General features: G+C 40.3%; 1 protein-coding gene across 6 annotated transcripts in view; it reads left to right on the plus strand.

Moving 5' to 3' along the window:
- FAM161A (FAM161 centrosomal protein A) overlaps positions 1-14,417 on the plus strand; it is a 36,458-nt gene that overhangs the window by 11,851 nt on the left and 10,190 nt on the right. For 3 of the 6 annotated variants that reach the window (XR_012517704.1, XM_074399422.1, XM_039464018.2), the window contains exons 2-5: positions 3,480-3,718; positions 5,307-6,464; positions 7,129-7,296; positions 10,148-10,247. Coding sequence is in view for 3 of the 6 variants with exons in the window: in XM_074399422.1 (XP_074255523.1) it covers positions 3,480-3,718; positions 5,307-6,464; positions 7,129-7,296; positions 10,148-10,247 (1,665 nt within the window). In the remaining 3 variants the exon portion in view is untranslated. Of the gene's footprint in view, positions 1-3,479; positions 3,719-5,306; positions 6,465-7,128; positions 10,090-10,147; positions 13,906-14,417 lie in introns of all 6 variants that reach the window. The other 3 variants (XR_012517709.1, XR_012517710.1, XM_074399428.1) reach the window with 3 other exon arrangements.

Raw genomic sequence — 14,417 nt, forward strand, 5'->3', positions numbered from 1 at the left:
TTCTCTTTTTTTCCTTTTTCTTGAGACAGAGTTTCGCTTGGTTGCCCAGGTTGTTGCAGTGCAGGGGTCGATCTCAGCTGACTGCAATCTCCACCCCCCAGATTCAAGTAATTCTCTTGCCTCTGCCTCCTGAGAAGCTGGAACTAAAGGCACATGCCACCACGACTGGCTAATTTTTGCTAATTTTTGTGTTTTTAGTACAGATGGGGTTTCACCATGTTGCCCAGGCTGGTCTTGAACTCCTGAGCTCAAGTGATCCACCCACTTTGGCCTCCCAAAGTGCTGGGATTACTGGCATGAGCCACCGTGCCTGGCCTTCTTTTTTTTTTTTTTTTTTTTTTTTTTTTTTGAGACAAGGTCTCACACTCTGTTGCCCAGGTTGGAGTGCAGTGGTGCACTCATGGCTCACTACAGCCTCAACCTCCTGGGCTCAAGTGGTCCTTCCACCTGAGCCACCACATCCAGCTAATTTTTAAAAAACATGTTGTATGGATGGTGTCTCACTGTGATTTCCCAGGATAGTATGGAACTCCTGGCCTCAAGAAGTCCTTACACTGCAGCCTCCCAAAATGCTGGGATTACAGATATGAGCTACCACACTTGGCCTCCATTTTTTATGATTCATCTCAAATATCAGCTCCTCCAGGAAGTCTTCCCCTGTCTTCCAAACTCAAGCCAAATAAAAGCTTCCTCCATTTCCTGTCTACCACTGGCTCCTGGTCACTGATCACCTGGTTTCAGCCCCCTTATGACCCTTAAAGGTGAAAGGGTTGGGTAAGAATTAAATAACTTTTAGTTTGGAATGTTCTCATGGCTTAGGAGAAAAATTACAGATGTGGTGTCAGAATACCCAATCAGAAGCTCCAAAGACCCTCATCAGTTGGTCTTTGTCTCTCTCATACCACTTTCTACCTTATTAGTCCTCTTCCCACTGCTTATTTAAATGTTGGTGTTCTCCAACATCTCCATTCTCAGGTCCCTCATCTCATTGCCCACACTCCCTCCAGGCAGCCTCCTCCATATCCAAGGCTGCACCTGCACCTGCACTATGTGAATTGGTGGCTCTTGCATCTGCTCTCCAGCCTAGCCTTCTCACCAGGTCTCCAGACATATTTATTTATCTACTTATTTACTGGTGATGGATGTTCTAGCACTATGCCTTGGATTTATTTATTTTTCACTGCCTCCCTGATCTGGCAAACTTTGTCCTCATCCAACCATATGTTTCCAGTCTGGCTCACCTCTGTGAATTGTGCCTTTGTCTCATAGTGTCTGACATTGTGACATACATCTGTCTCCCTGCTTAGCTGGAAGTAGCTTGTGGGCAGGAATCAGAAGTTCTGTTTCATTCTAAGTCAGCTGTCAGTTTTTTATGTACATGTCCTTTCCTAAGCTAACTGGAAACTTCTTAAAGGTAGAGTTTGTGTTTTCTTTTTTTAGTGAGACAGTCTTTGTCACCCAAGCTGGAGTGCTGTGGTATGATCTTGGCTCACTGCAACCTCCACCTCCTGGGTTCAAGTGATCTTCCTGCCTCAGCCTCCCGAGTAGCTGAGGCTACAGGCACGCACCACCACACCCAGCTGATTTTTTGTATTTTTAGTAGAGACTAGGATTTCACCATGTTGGCCAGGCTGGTCTTGAACTCCTGACCTCAAGTTATCCACCCACCTCGGCCTCCCAAAGTGCTGAGATTATAGGTGTGAACCACCATGCCTGGCCTCAAAGGTAGAGTTAAAAAAAATATAATGTACCTTTTAGCAGCTAGTGATTGCAGGATGGCCCCCAATTGCTTATTGACTGAGGAAATTCACAAAGTAGTCATCCCACAGATAAGAAGTTTTTGGTGAGAATCATGCAAAAACAGCAGAAGATACCAGAGAATTATCTTAATTGAATTGTTTGACATACGTAAAGCAGTTCGCTGATTTATAGAGTTGTTGGTAGCAAATTTCTGCGTATCATTTCTAATTGAAGACTGATTTTTAAAAATTTGTTTTCTCTAAGTTACCTCAAGTAGTACAACGTTGTCGTCTTGTACACTGATTTTAATCCATTAAAAAAAAAAAACACCATATCTTCTTAGAAGCCTCCAATAGGAAACAAAAACACCATATCTATAACTACTATTTATAATTGACTCTTCTGAATTTTCCTTTTGAGAGAAGCGAAACAGATTTATTTTCTAGAGTCTTACCAGATTGAATCTATAATTTTCTATAGCAAATTTTTTCATTTTGAGTCTGTTCCAGACAGTAGATTAAATTTAAAACCATGGTTGGCAGCCATTTGTGCATAGTATCATAAATAATTTCAATTGTTTCTCAACTGAGAACATATTAAAAATTTTATATTTATAGAGACAATGAGGTTTTATTTCTTTAGTTGCTTTGATAAAAATAACTGAAAGGGCAGGGTATAGTGGCTCACACCTGTAATCCCAGCACTTTGAGAGGCTGAGGTGAGTGGATCACCTGAGGTCAGGAGTTTGAAACAAGCCTGGTCAACATGGTAAAACCCCATCTCTACTAAAAATACAAAAATTAGCTGGGTATGGTGGTGGGTGCCTGTAATCCCAGCTACTTGGGAGGCTGAGGCAGGAGAACGTGGAGATTGCAGTGAGCCAACATCACACCACTGCACTCCAGCCCAGGTTACAGAGTGAGACGCTGTCTGGAAAAAAAAAAAAAAAAAAAAAAAAAAGGACTGCAAGGTATGTAAAGGCAAAATGAGGGAAAAAAGCCAGTGAGACCCTTCTGGACATGACCTGTGTGTTGAATAATTACACCATTTTTTTTCTTTGCTCTGTTGTCATTCCAAAGTCCCTGTCACCCATGGGAGCTACTGCTTTTGTGCCCACAGGAGCGGCTACCCTGAAAGTCCTTCCTATCCTCTCCCATGTCCTCTTACTCCCTCCAAAGGTCTTGCCCCACTGTGAGGAGGGCTTCCCCTCTGCCTCCTTGATAAGCCACTGAGAACTTTGTCCCTGCCCCCATTCCTTCTATTTCCCTGCCTTCTCTCCACTGGCAGTCCTTGGAGCCACACTGCAGGAGTGCAGCTGGAAGGAGAGCATTGGGCTGTGGTTGCCTGGTTTGCAGCAGGAAGAACTGTGTTCCTCTTCATCTTAGTTAAAACTTACAACTTAGGAGGCTCCTTAGAGAAATACTTTGTAAAGGGTGGTTGGTTTCTATCCTGTTATACCTTTTGTTGGTTGATCTGGGAATCTAATCATCCTTTTTCAAATGGATTAAATAATATTTATTTTCTGACAGTTTGGTCTCGCTCCCTCTTATTCTTAGAATATCAGTGGGGAAAATGTACATAGTCCACAGGTAACCTATAATTCATTCTGTGTGCATAGCTCATAAGTAATGTATAACCTAACTAGGTGGTCTCTTTAAGAAGCAGCATTTTGGATCAGTGTCAGCTTAATTTATCTTTCAGTTCCAGTTACCATATAACAGATGTTTTCTCCCCACCAGGCCGATTTTAACACCAACTTTTCTGGGGTGAGTGAACATGCACCGAGAAGCTATGAGGACTTTGTGAACTTTTCTGGTATTTACCACTCTAATGAGGAGTATTTCAAGAAATTAGAAGAGTTGAAGGCTGCCCACATAGAAACCATGGCAAAATTAGAGAAAATGTACCAGGATAAATTAAATTTAAAGGAAGTTCAGCCATTGGTCATCAGGGAAGACTCTCTTAGTAACTCTTCCAGGTAAGTTTGTAACTCAGTATTAGTTGTGGACTATAAAATAAAACGTATACTTAAAAGGACAGAACAAAGTTATTTCAGAATATTTTCTCTTAAATCCCTTTGTACTCTTAATGCTATATGGAAATAGGATTGTATTCAAAATATTTAATGGCTTATCAGCTTACTAGGTGACCTTTTGGTTTGAGGGTCATTTAATGGCCATTTGGTCTTTTATCTCTGACCTACCTATAGCACTGAGGGCATGTATCAAAATACTTAGTCTGGGCCATTCGAATGATAAACAAACAAACAAAACAAACAGAACTTAATCTGAGCCATTTTAAATGATAAACATAAAAGTTTAATTTTAAAAGCTCTTTATAATATATGGATTAACATGAGCTCATTAATGATTTAGTACAAAGAGTTCTGGACTAAGAGACATGAATCTGATATATGTTTTCAAAATAATCTGCAATTTCCAGACCCATTTCTGCTGTGAACTTACCTGCTCTGAGACTTACACATCTATCAGTCAGCGATGCTTGCATGTCTTCTGTGTGCCAGATTATGCCTGGGCACTAAGGAGTCAAAAACAAGATGCCCTCAAGGAGCTTAGAGACTAGCTAAGAATAAAAAATTACATTACAGCATGATGTAACAGAGTGTTACAGAGGAAGAAGTAGTTGAGCATGCCAGACTTTCGGAGGGATGCAGGCCAGACTTTTCCACTAACGTGTCACATCTGAGTTCAGTCTTGGAGGAGGAATAAGTAGTGGCCTTCTAGGCAGCAGAAACCGTATATGCACAGGCAAGATGGCATAAGAAATCATAGTGTGTGTGAGGAACTTCACAGGACTGCATGTAAATGCAGAATGGGGACTGGGGTAGCCAGTGGAGGGGTAAGACTGAAAAGATAGGCATAGCCAGTCTTGAAGGGCTTGTAATCTAGGCTTAACTTCATAGCAGTGAGGAATTATCAAAAAGTTTCAAGCAGGAGAGTGACATAATCAGATATATGCTTCAGGACAGTGACTCTGGAAAGCTTGGGGAGAATTTAATAGAGGTGAGACACAAGGAGCCTCTGCCATCTCAGGTTCCTTTTCTGTAAGATGAAGGAGTCAAAGTAGATAATTTATGGGTATCTCCCAGCTCTATTCCAAATAAAAGTGATGATTTTTACAAGCCCTACGGCTTCTCTCTTCTGATCATACCCTGATCTTAGAAAATGTGTAATTCTTGTCTGAGTGCAGTGGATCACACCTGTAATTCCAGCACTTTGGGAGGCGAGGTAGGTGGATCATGAGATCAGGAGATTGAGACCATCCTGGCTAGCATGGTAAAACTCTGTCTCTACTAAAAATAAAAAAAATTAGCTGGTCATGTTGGACACACCTGTAGTCCCAACTACTCAGGAGGTGAGGCAAGAGAATCACTTGAATCTGGGAGGCGGTGGTTGCAGTGAGCTGAGACCACACCACTGCACTCCAGCCTGGGTGACAGAGCCAGACTCCATCTCGGGGGGGAAAAAAAGAAATTATGTCACTCTTAATTTTTATATTTGGTCACATACAACTGAAAGTATAACCTAGTTATTCTTCTCATTTAGATCTGCATTAGAAAAGAACTCCTATCACCCTGTCTCATTAATGACATCATTTTCAGAGCCTGATTTAGGCCAGTCTTCCTCCTTATATGTGTCCTCCTCTGAAGAGGAGTTGCCCAACCTAGAAAAAAAGTATCCTAAGAAAGACAAAATGATGACCTATGCTAAGGAGCTCATCAACAACATGTGGACAGATTTTTGTGTTGAAGATTATATTCGCTGTAAAGATACTGGCTTCCAAGCAGCTGAAAAAAGGAAGAAACGAAAAGAATGGGTGCCCACGATTACAGTACCAGAGCCTTTTCAAATGATGATAAGAGAACAGAAGAAAAAAGAAGAGTCCATGAAATCTAAATCAGATATCGAAATGGCGCATAAACTGCTCAAAAAGCAAGAAGAGGATCCAGAGTGTAAGAAGAAATTCCGAGCCAATCCAGTTCCTGCGTTTGTCTTTTTCCCCCTTTACCATGATTTAATCAAGCAAAAAGAAGAACGGAGAAGGTCTCTGAAGGAGAAAAACAAAGAAGCTCTTTTGGCCTCACAAAAGCCATTTAAATTTATAGCAAGAGAGGAGCAGAAGCGAGCAGCCCAGGAAAAGCAGCTGAGAGACTTTTTTAAGTCTAAAAAGAAAACAAATCGATTTAAAGCCAGACCCATTCCTCGATCTACTTATGGTTCAACTACCAAGGACAAGTTAAAAGAAGAAGAGCTCTATCGAAACCTTAGGACGCAGCTGAGAGCCCAGGAGCATTTACAGAACTCATCTTCTCTGCCTTCTAGGTCAGCTTGCAGATGCAGGAATCCCAGGTGTCCTGAACAGGCTGTAAAGTTGAAGTGTAAACACAAGGCTAGGTGCCGGACTCCTGATTTTGAGGCCCTTCCTGAGAGAGATCAGAAACACCTCTCAAAACATGAGTCTCCAAAACTCTTAACGGTGTGTAAACCATTTGATCTTCATACATCTCCACCTGCATCTACTAAAAGAGAAAAAATTTTGGCAGACATCAAAGCAGATGAAGAAAATTTAAAAGAAACTCGTTGGCCTTATTTGTCTCCAAGGTATAAGTCACCAGTAAGATGTGCAAGTGTAAAGCCTGTGCCTTGTGCCTGCAACCCTCCAGTGCCCACAGTATCTTCCAGAAAACGAGAACAAGCCATAAGGTAAGTAACTAAGACACAGTACTGAATGACTCATGGTTGCCAGATGAGTGTATGCAGCTCTATGGAATTTATGTTTGTAAATTTGAAAATACATAGAAATTATTATCGTATCTATAAGATATTTTATTATATAATATAGGATATATCAGAGGGTATTCTAAGAAATGAATATATTTTTCATTTTATAAATTTTGGGGGATTAGAAAATATTAGTCTTAAGATTTCTAGTTTTACAAGTCAGATCCTTTTCAAAAGGTTGCCTTTGCTGGGCGCGGTGGCTCACGCCTATAATCCCAGCACTTTGGGAGGCTGAGGCTGGTGGATCACGAGGTCAAGAGATTGAGACCATCCTGGTCAACATGGTGAAACCCCGTCTCTACTAAAAATACAAAAAATCAGCTGGGCATGGTGGCACGTGCCTGTAATCCCAGCTACTCAGGAGGCTGAGGCAGGAGAAATTGCCTGAACCCAGGCGGTGGAGGTTGCGGTGAACTGAGATCGCGCCATTGCACTCCAGCCTGGGTAACAAGAGTGAAACTCCGTCTAAAAAAAAAAAAAAAAAAGGTTGCCTTTTTTCAAATTTTGAATTATCCCATGTTAAATCTTTGCTAAACAACATTCTCACTGGCTTCAAGTGGATTAAGCCTTAGTTTGTTACCCTCAGGAGATCACTTGAGGAAAAGAAAATGTTGGAAGAAGAGAGAAATCGGATGCTAACTAAACAGAAGCAAAGAATGAAAGAATTGCAGAAACTCCTGACAACCCGGGCTAAGGCTTATGACTCACATCAAAGTTTAGCTCAGATATCTAAATGCAGAGTAAAATATCTCAGGTATCATGAACAAATCTGGAACCTCCAGACCACTGGTTTTCAAACTTTTTTCTTTCTTTTTTTTTTTAATCAGTAGATAGCAAAATATGAGCAGATGAAAATGGTATTTGTGTTTCAGTTTATGGATTTAAATTGTCATCAGTTACTTACGCTTAGCACACACACACTCACCTCATGGTGACAACCAACATATATACTCACCTTCATGGTGAGAACCGTGAAGCTATGTTGATGAATAAAAGCATCATCTATTGTGGCCTTGGTTAATAGCTATAATTTTATACCAGTATCTGATCTTGGTCTTTATATTATTTTTGATTGCAGTACACAGATATATCAAAGAGCTTTGTTCTAAGGTTTGCATGAAGTCTGATAGCACAAATTAACACATTGACGTTAAACTTCCATTATGTGATGTGTTCATTAGGACATATGTTAATGTTTAGTAGTATGTGTTGCATTTTGTTAGTTTCAGTATAAAAATCAAGATACTCTTGCTTATAGCCATTACTGGGAAATAAAAATTCAAAAAAATAAAAAATAAAAATAAAGGTATTCATAGAATCCGTAGAACCCCTTTACTAGAATTATGCAGTACCAAGTTTGAAAACCAGTGTTCCAGATGTTGCACATAAAAATGTTGATGTTTAAGTAGGAAAATATCTCCCCCAAAGCCAGGTAAGTAATATGATTTATTACTTTTTAGTCTGATTTCTAAATACACATATGTGCTTCTAATTACAATGAGTATTCTTTTGTAATTTAGCATTAATCTATTGATAAAGGGAGCTTAATTTGATGAACTTGAGCATAACGTTTCTTAGAAATAAATTACCTACCCTTAGGAAGTAAACTATTAGTAGCTTTTACATTTTTTCTTTCCTTTTTTTTTTTTTTCTTTTTTTTTTTGAGACAGAGTGTCGCTCTGTCACCCAGGCTGGAGTGCGTGGCTGATCTCAGTGGCTGATCTCGGCTCACTGCAACCTCTGCCTCCTAAATACAAGTGATTTTCCGGCCTCAGCCTCTGGAGTAGCTGGGATTATAGGCACTCACCACCACATCCAGCTAATTTTTGTATTTTTAGTAGAGATGGGGTTTTACCATGTTGTCCAGGCTGGTCTTGATCACCTGACCTCAGGTGATACACCTGCCTCGGCCTCCCAAAGTGCTGGAATTACCTGTGTGAGCCACCAAGGCCCGGCCAGTAGCTTTTTCATAACACTAACTTGTGTATAACTAAGCCTAATTGTCATTTAAAAGTATAATTATTTTCCCCAATCCATTAAATGTTACTATTTTGGTAGCAATTACATCTTACATAAAGAAAATACCATAGTTTAATTTATTATAGGATCTTGCCCAAACAGTGAGAACACTACGGTAAATTTATGTATTTTGGTTCCTGTTTCTCTTTATGTTATATTCCTATGCTCTTTATTTCTCCCTTGACTTGCTCCCATTGAATTAACTTTGCCACTAACCTTTGGGAGATCTTATTTTGGGGAAAAAAATAACAGCAGAGGCTGGATGCCATGGCTCACATCTGTAATCCTAGCACCTTGGGAGTCCAGGGCAAGAAGATTGCTAGAAGCCAGGAGTTTGAGACCAGCCTGGTAAACACAATGAGACCCCCATCTCTACAAAAAATTTTAAAAAACTAGCCAGGTGTGGTGGCATGTGCCTGTAGTCCCACCTACTTGAGAGTCTGAGGTGGGAGGATCACGTGAGCCCAGGAAGTCAAAGCTGCAGTGAGCCATGATTGAGCCACTGCACTCCAGCCTGGGCAACAGAGTGGGAACCTGTCTCAGAAATAATAGGCGAGAGGTGGTGGCTCATTCCTATAATCCGAGCACTTTGAGAGACCAGCCTGGCCAACGTGGTGAAACCCTCGTCTCTACTAAAAATACAAATTATTAGTCAGGTGTGGTGGTGCATGCCTGTAATCCCAGCTACTTGGGAGGCCGAGGCACGATCATTGCTTGAACCCAGGAAGTGGAGGTTGTGAGTTGAGATCGAGCCACTGTGCCAGTCTGAGAAACAGAACGAGATTCCATCTCAAAACAAACAAACAAAAATAGCAACGACAAAATAATAATAAAGAGCAAGGTCTTGTTTTCAAAAGAAATTCCTTACAGAGACGATAGCTAATTTGTTCCAAAATTTTCTTGGTTTTATATGCTTATAAATGAGACAAGAGGGCTTTCATTCATCTCTTCAGGTTAGTTTGAAGCCCTTTAATATATTTATGCCTTGAGGATTTTAGAAATCAAAGTGTCCAGACTATTCCTAGAGCATAATATGTGTGATCTCAGAACCTAGGATTTTATTTTGCATTAACCAGTATAGAAGAGGAATCAAGTAAACTAAACTGTGCTCATAATTTCTGATTTGTCAGCTAAGCTAAGTTAAATGTTACTTTTTTTTTTAATTGACTTTGTACAAGTTGATAAGTCTTTTTTTTTTTTTTTTTTTTTTTTTTGAGACAGAGTTTCGCTCTTGTTACCCAGGCTGGAGTGCAATGGTGCGATCTCGGCTTACCGCAACTTCCGCCTCCTGGGTTCGGGCAATTCTCCTGCCTCAACCTCCTGAGTAGCTGGGACTACAGGCACGCACCACCATGCCCAGCTAATTTTTTGTGTTTTTTTTTTAGAGAGACGGGGTTTCACCATGTTGACCAGGATGGTCTCGATCTCTTGACTTCGTGATCCACCCGCCTCAGCCTCCCAAAGTACTGGGATTACAGGCGTGAGCCACCGCACCTGGCCACAAGTTGATAAGTTAAATGTTATATATGTAAGTTCTTATTTCTTAGATGATCTTTTAAAATTCCATTCCTTTTATTTAATTTTAGAAAGAGTGAAAAGGAAAGGATGAGAGAATACCGACGAGAACTAGAAGAAAGAGAAGAAAAGTTAAAAAAGAGGCCACTACTATTTGAAAGAGTTGCTCAGGTTGTGTTTATTGGAATTTAAGAGCTATTGTTTGTTTGTTTGTTTGGTTTTTTTACAGCTTTAGCTCCTAAATTTACAGTCCATTTTTCTTCAGTGTTATATAACTGTTCAGATACATTATTGTTGCTTGTGTTGGCTTCATCACATCAGCCATTAAGTAATTTTGCTTAAATCTGAGTATTTAGCCAGGTGTGATGGTGTGCACCTGTAGTCCCAGCTATTGGGAGGCTGAGGTGGGCAGATTGCTTGTGCCTAAGAGTTTTAGTCCAACCTGGGCCATGTAGCAAGACTCCATCTCAAAAAAATAATCTGAACATTGAATCTTTTTGATGAAGCACATTGGCTTGATAAATAACATGCCATTTAGTTTGTAAAATAATTTTGCAAGCTGTTTTTTAATGGCTGGTCTTTTTTCAGTACAAACTTGGTAAGATATTAAGATGAGGCTTCATTATATCACTTGGAGGTCTTTGAAGAATTAAAAAAATTAAAGAAAATGGCAAATTGAATCAGAGTTATTTCTGCCAGTTTTTTTTTTTTTTAAGTGAGTCTGTAATTCAGTCTTCTCTGCAATTACTAAAGAACTTCCTTTCTATAGGGAAAATAAACTAGTCTTATGGACAGTGGACCCTCATTTTACTAAGTTGATGCCCAGTTTTACAATCTTTCCCTTCAGGGAGATTTGTCAATTTTAGGTCATCTTATCCTTTATCCCATAGAGGAGGCATCTGAATGGGTGACATGGCTTAACAATTGACAGAATCACTGGCGGTTACAGGTGCTATGTTGTGAATTTGAAGCTGTTGTAATTGGACAGTAGATAATTGGAGAATTTATGAGTAACAGATGAGCATAGTTACAGAACTGTACTTGTCAGTGACTCATTGAGGACAGTGGACATGCATTGTGAGTGAATCTGCACATTACAGTCTCTCAAAGTTATGTAATCTTTTTGCTTACTGATTTAGATATAATTTTGTATGATGCCTTTCGTTTTAAGGGATGGATTGTTTTAACATCTTCATTTCAGCTTTAGGGGGAAAAGCCATTTTAAGCTGTTCTGCATTATAAGCATAAAGTGATCGGCTTTTGGCCCAAAGACATTATCTCCAGTTCTGAACTGCAAGTTTTTTGTTTTTGCTTTTTACACTGCTTCTCTGTTTTTCTTATTTATTTTTTTTCTCTTTCAATTTTTATTTTAAATTTAAGGTGTACATGTTCAGGTTTGTTACAAGGATATGCCGGGCATGGTGGCTCATGCCTGTAATCCCAGCCAGCACTTTGGGAGGCTGAGGTGGGTGGATGACCTGAGGTAAGGGGTTTGAGACCAGCCTGGCCAACATGGTGAAACGTCATTTCTACTAAAAATACAAAAATTAGCTGGGTGTGGTGGTGTGCACCTGTAATCCCAGCTACTCGGGGGGCTGAGGCAGGAGAACTGCTTGAACCTGGGAGGCAGAGGTTGCAGTGAGCTGAGATTCATTGCACTCCAGCCTGAGCATCAAGAGTAAAATTCCGTCTCAAAAGGAAAAAAAGATACATTGTGTGAGCTGGGGTTTGTGATATGATTGAACTCATCACCCAGGTAGAGAGCATAGTACCCAATAGGTAGTTTTTCAGTCCTTGTCCTCCTCTCTCCCTTGTCCCTCTTCTATCTCCAGTGTTTGTTTTTCCCATATCCGTTTCCATGTGTACCCAATGTTTAGTTCCCACTTGTAAGTGAGAACATGTGGTGTTTGCTTTTCTGTTTCTGCTTTAATTCACTTCCAGCTGCATCCATGTTGTTGCAAAGGACATGATTTCATTCTTTTTTATGGCTGTGTAGTGTTCCGTGGTGTATGTGTAATGTATTTTCTGTATCCAATCCACTGTTGATGGGCTGGGTTGATACCATGTCTTTGCTGTTGTGAATAGCACCGGCACTTGTTATTGTCTGTCTGGATTTTTTTAAAAAAATTATTTTTGGAGACCGGGTCTCACTCTGTTGCCCAGGTCAGTGCAGTGGTGCAGTCATAGCTCACTGTAAACCTGAACTCCTGGGCTCAAATAATTCTCTGGCCTTAGCATCCACAGTAGCTGGGACAAAGGCCCACACCATCATGTCCAGCTAATTTTATTTTATTTAGCAACTGGGTCTCGCTGTATTGCCCAGACTGGTCTTGAATTCCTGGCCTCAAGTGATCCTCCTACCTCTACCTTCCAAGTTGATGGGATTACAGGTGTGAACCACTGCACCTAGCTTTTGTCTGTCTTTTTATATAGCCTTCCTACTGGGTACAAAGTGGTATTTTATTGTTCAGTAACATTCTTTCAACTGTTCTTTGATCTTTTTGGTTACAGACTCTATCTACTAGCTTATTGATTTGGTAGGTGAGGATTTAGCTATTTTACCATGTCCTCTGAAGCACACTTATCTTCTCTTTCCCCATCCTTCCGTTTCCCAGTCAGCTCTATCACAGATCAGAATTCATTGTCATGACTTAGTAAAACAAGGTTAGCAGCTGAGCCCTATAGTGTTATCATCACAGTTCCTTTTAAAAAATGTTTTATTTCATTAGTAACTACTAATTTTGTTTGGTCTTCCCCACACTTTCCCTCATTCCCCCAACAATGTATGTATCATTATTATATATTAAACTTTTCTGTTAGCTCTCAAAAATCCCCCTCAAACAGTTAAATACATTGGTAATTCATCAGTTCCTTTCCTCCCCTGGATCCAACACACATGTGTCCTTCTCCACATTGGAATGGTTTCTCTCTAGGCCAGCAGTTCTCAACCTTTTTGGCACCAGAGACTGGTTTCATGGAAGACCATTTTTCCACCGACTAGGGTTGCGTGAGGTGGGGTGGAGGGGTGGGGGAATGAATCATTTTAGGATGAAACTGTTCTCCCTCACATCATCAGGCATTAGAGTCTCGTAAGGAGCATGCAACCTAGATCCCTTGCATAAGTAGTTCACAATAGGGTTCATGCTCTTATGAGAATCTAAAGCTGTGGGAGGTGGAGCTCGGGCGGTAATGCTCACCCTCCCCCTACTCACTTCCTGCTGTGCAGCCTGATTCCTAACAGGCCACAGGTACCTAGTTTGTGGTAGGGACCCCTGCTCTAGGCCTCTAGCATAAGCAACATCTTGGGACCTTTTTCACTATTATACTGGGATTAGTTAGATATTAAACCTTCTGGATTAATCTGCATTTCTTGTATTTCTTTAAAAATCATTGTTATTTTATTCTAGTTCTGGAAGATTTCCTCAAATTTATTTTCCAACTCTATTTTTAAGTTACCTAATGAAAAATAATGACATAATTTCCAGAATGCTTCTCATTTATTAAATATTCCTTTGGTATTTTTCATGAGTGCAGTACCTTTTTTCTTTTCTCTTCTTTTTTTTTTGAGACAGGGTCTTACTCTGTCCCAGTCTGGAGTGCAGTGGCATGATCTCAGCTCACTGCAACCTCAACCAACCTCTTGGGCTCAGGCAATCTTCCCACCTCAGCCTTCCAGGTAGTTAGGACTACAGGCATACGCCACCATGCCAGGCTAATTTTTTAATTTTTTTGCAAAGACAGGGGTCTTACTACGTTGCCCATGCTGGTCTTAAGCTCCTGGGCTCAAGAAATCCTCTTTCCTCGGCCTTCCAAAATGCTGGGATTCCAGGTATGAGCCATCACACCCAGACTATCACCTGAGCATACTGGTAATATTGTCTCGGTTTCCTTCAAGTTCCTTTTTCTCTTTTTTAGCCTCTTGTCTTTCATATTAGAAGCTTTCCTCAGATTATCTTTGGTTGTCTGTTTGTATTTAAGAGGGAGACTGTACAAAGCTATTTGGAACCTCTGTGTATACATGTGGACTGGTTGCTAATGTTTTTTGAGAGGTTGCTGAAAGACAAGCGCTTAAGCACTTTACATGCATTATTTTAACTGATCTTTATATTGGTCCTTTGAGGTTCTTATTTCACAGATGAGGGGACATCTTGAGGCTTAGATGATACAACAAGAAGAAGGAGAACCGAGATTCAAACCCAGATCTGGCTGTCTTCATGTGATTCTTTTATAATATTGTTTTCCTGCCCCCTTCTCAATAAATGCTTTTTGAATATCAGGAAATCCCTTGAGACCCTTGAAGTTGGATAGAAACAAGACAGACAAATGTAGTCATCCAAGACA

Source organism: Saimiri boliviensis, chromosome 1, assembly GCF_048565385.1.
Source record: "Saimiri boliviensis isolate mSaiBol1 chromosome 1, mSaiBol1.pri, whole genome shotgun sequence".
Lineage (NCBI taxonomy): Eukaryota > Metazoa > Chordata > Mammalia > Primates > Cebidae > Saimiri > Saimiri boliviensis.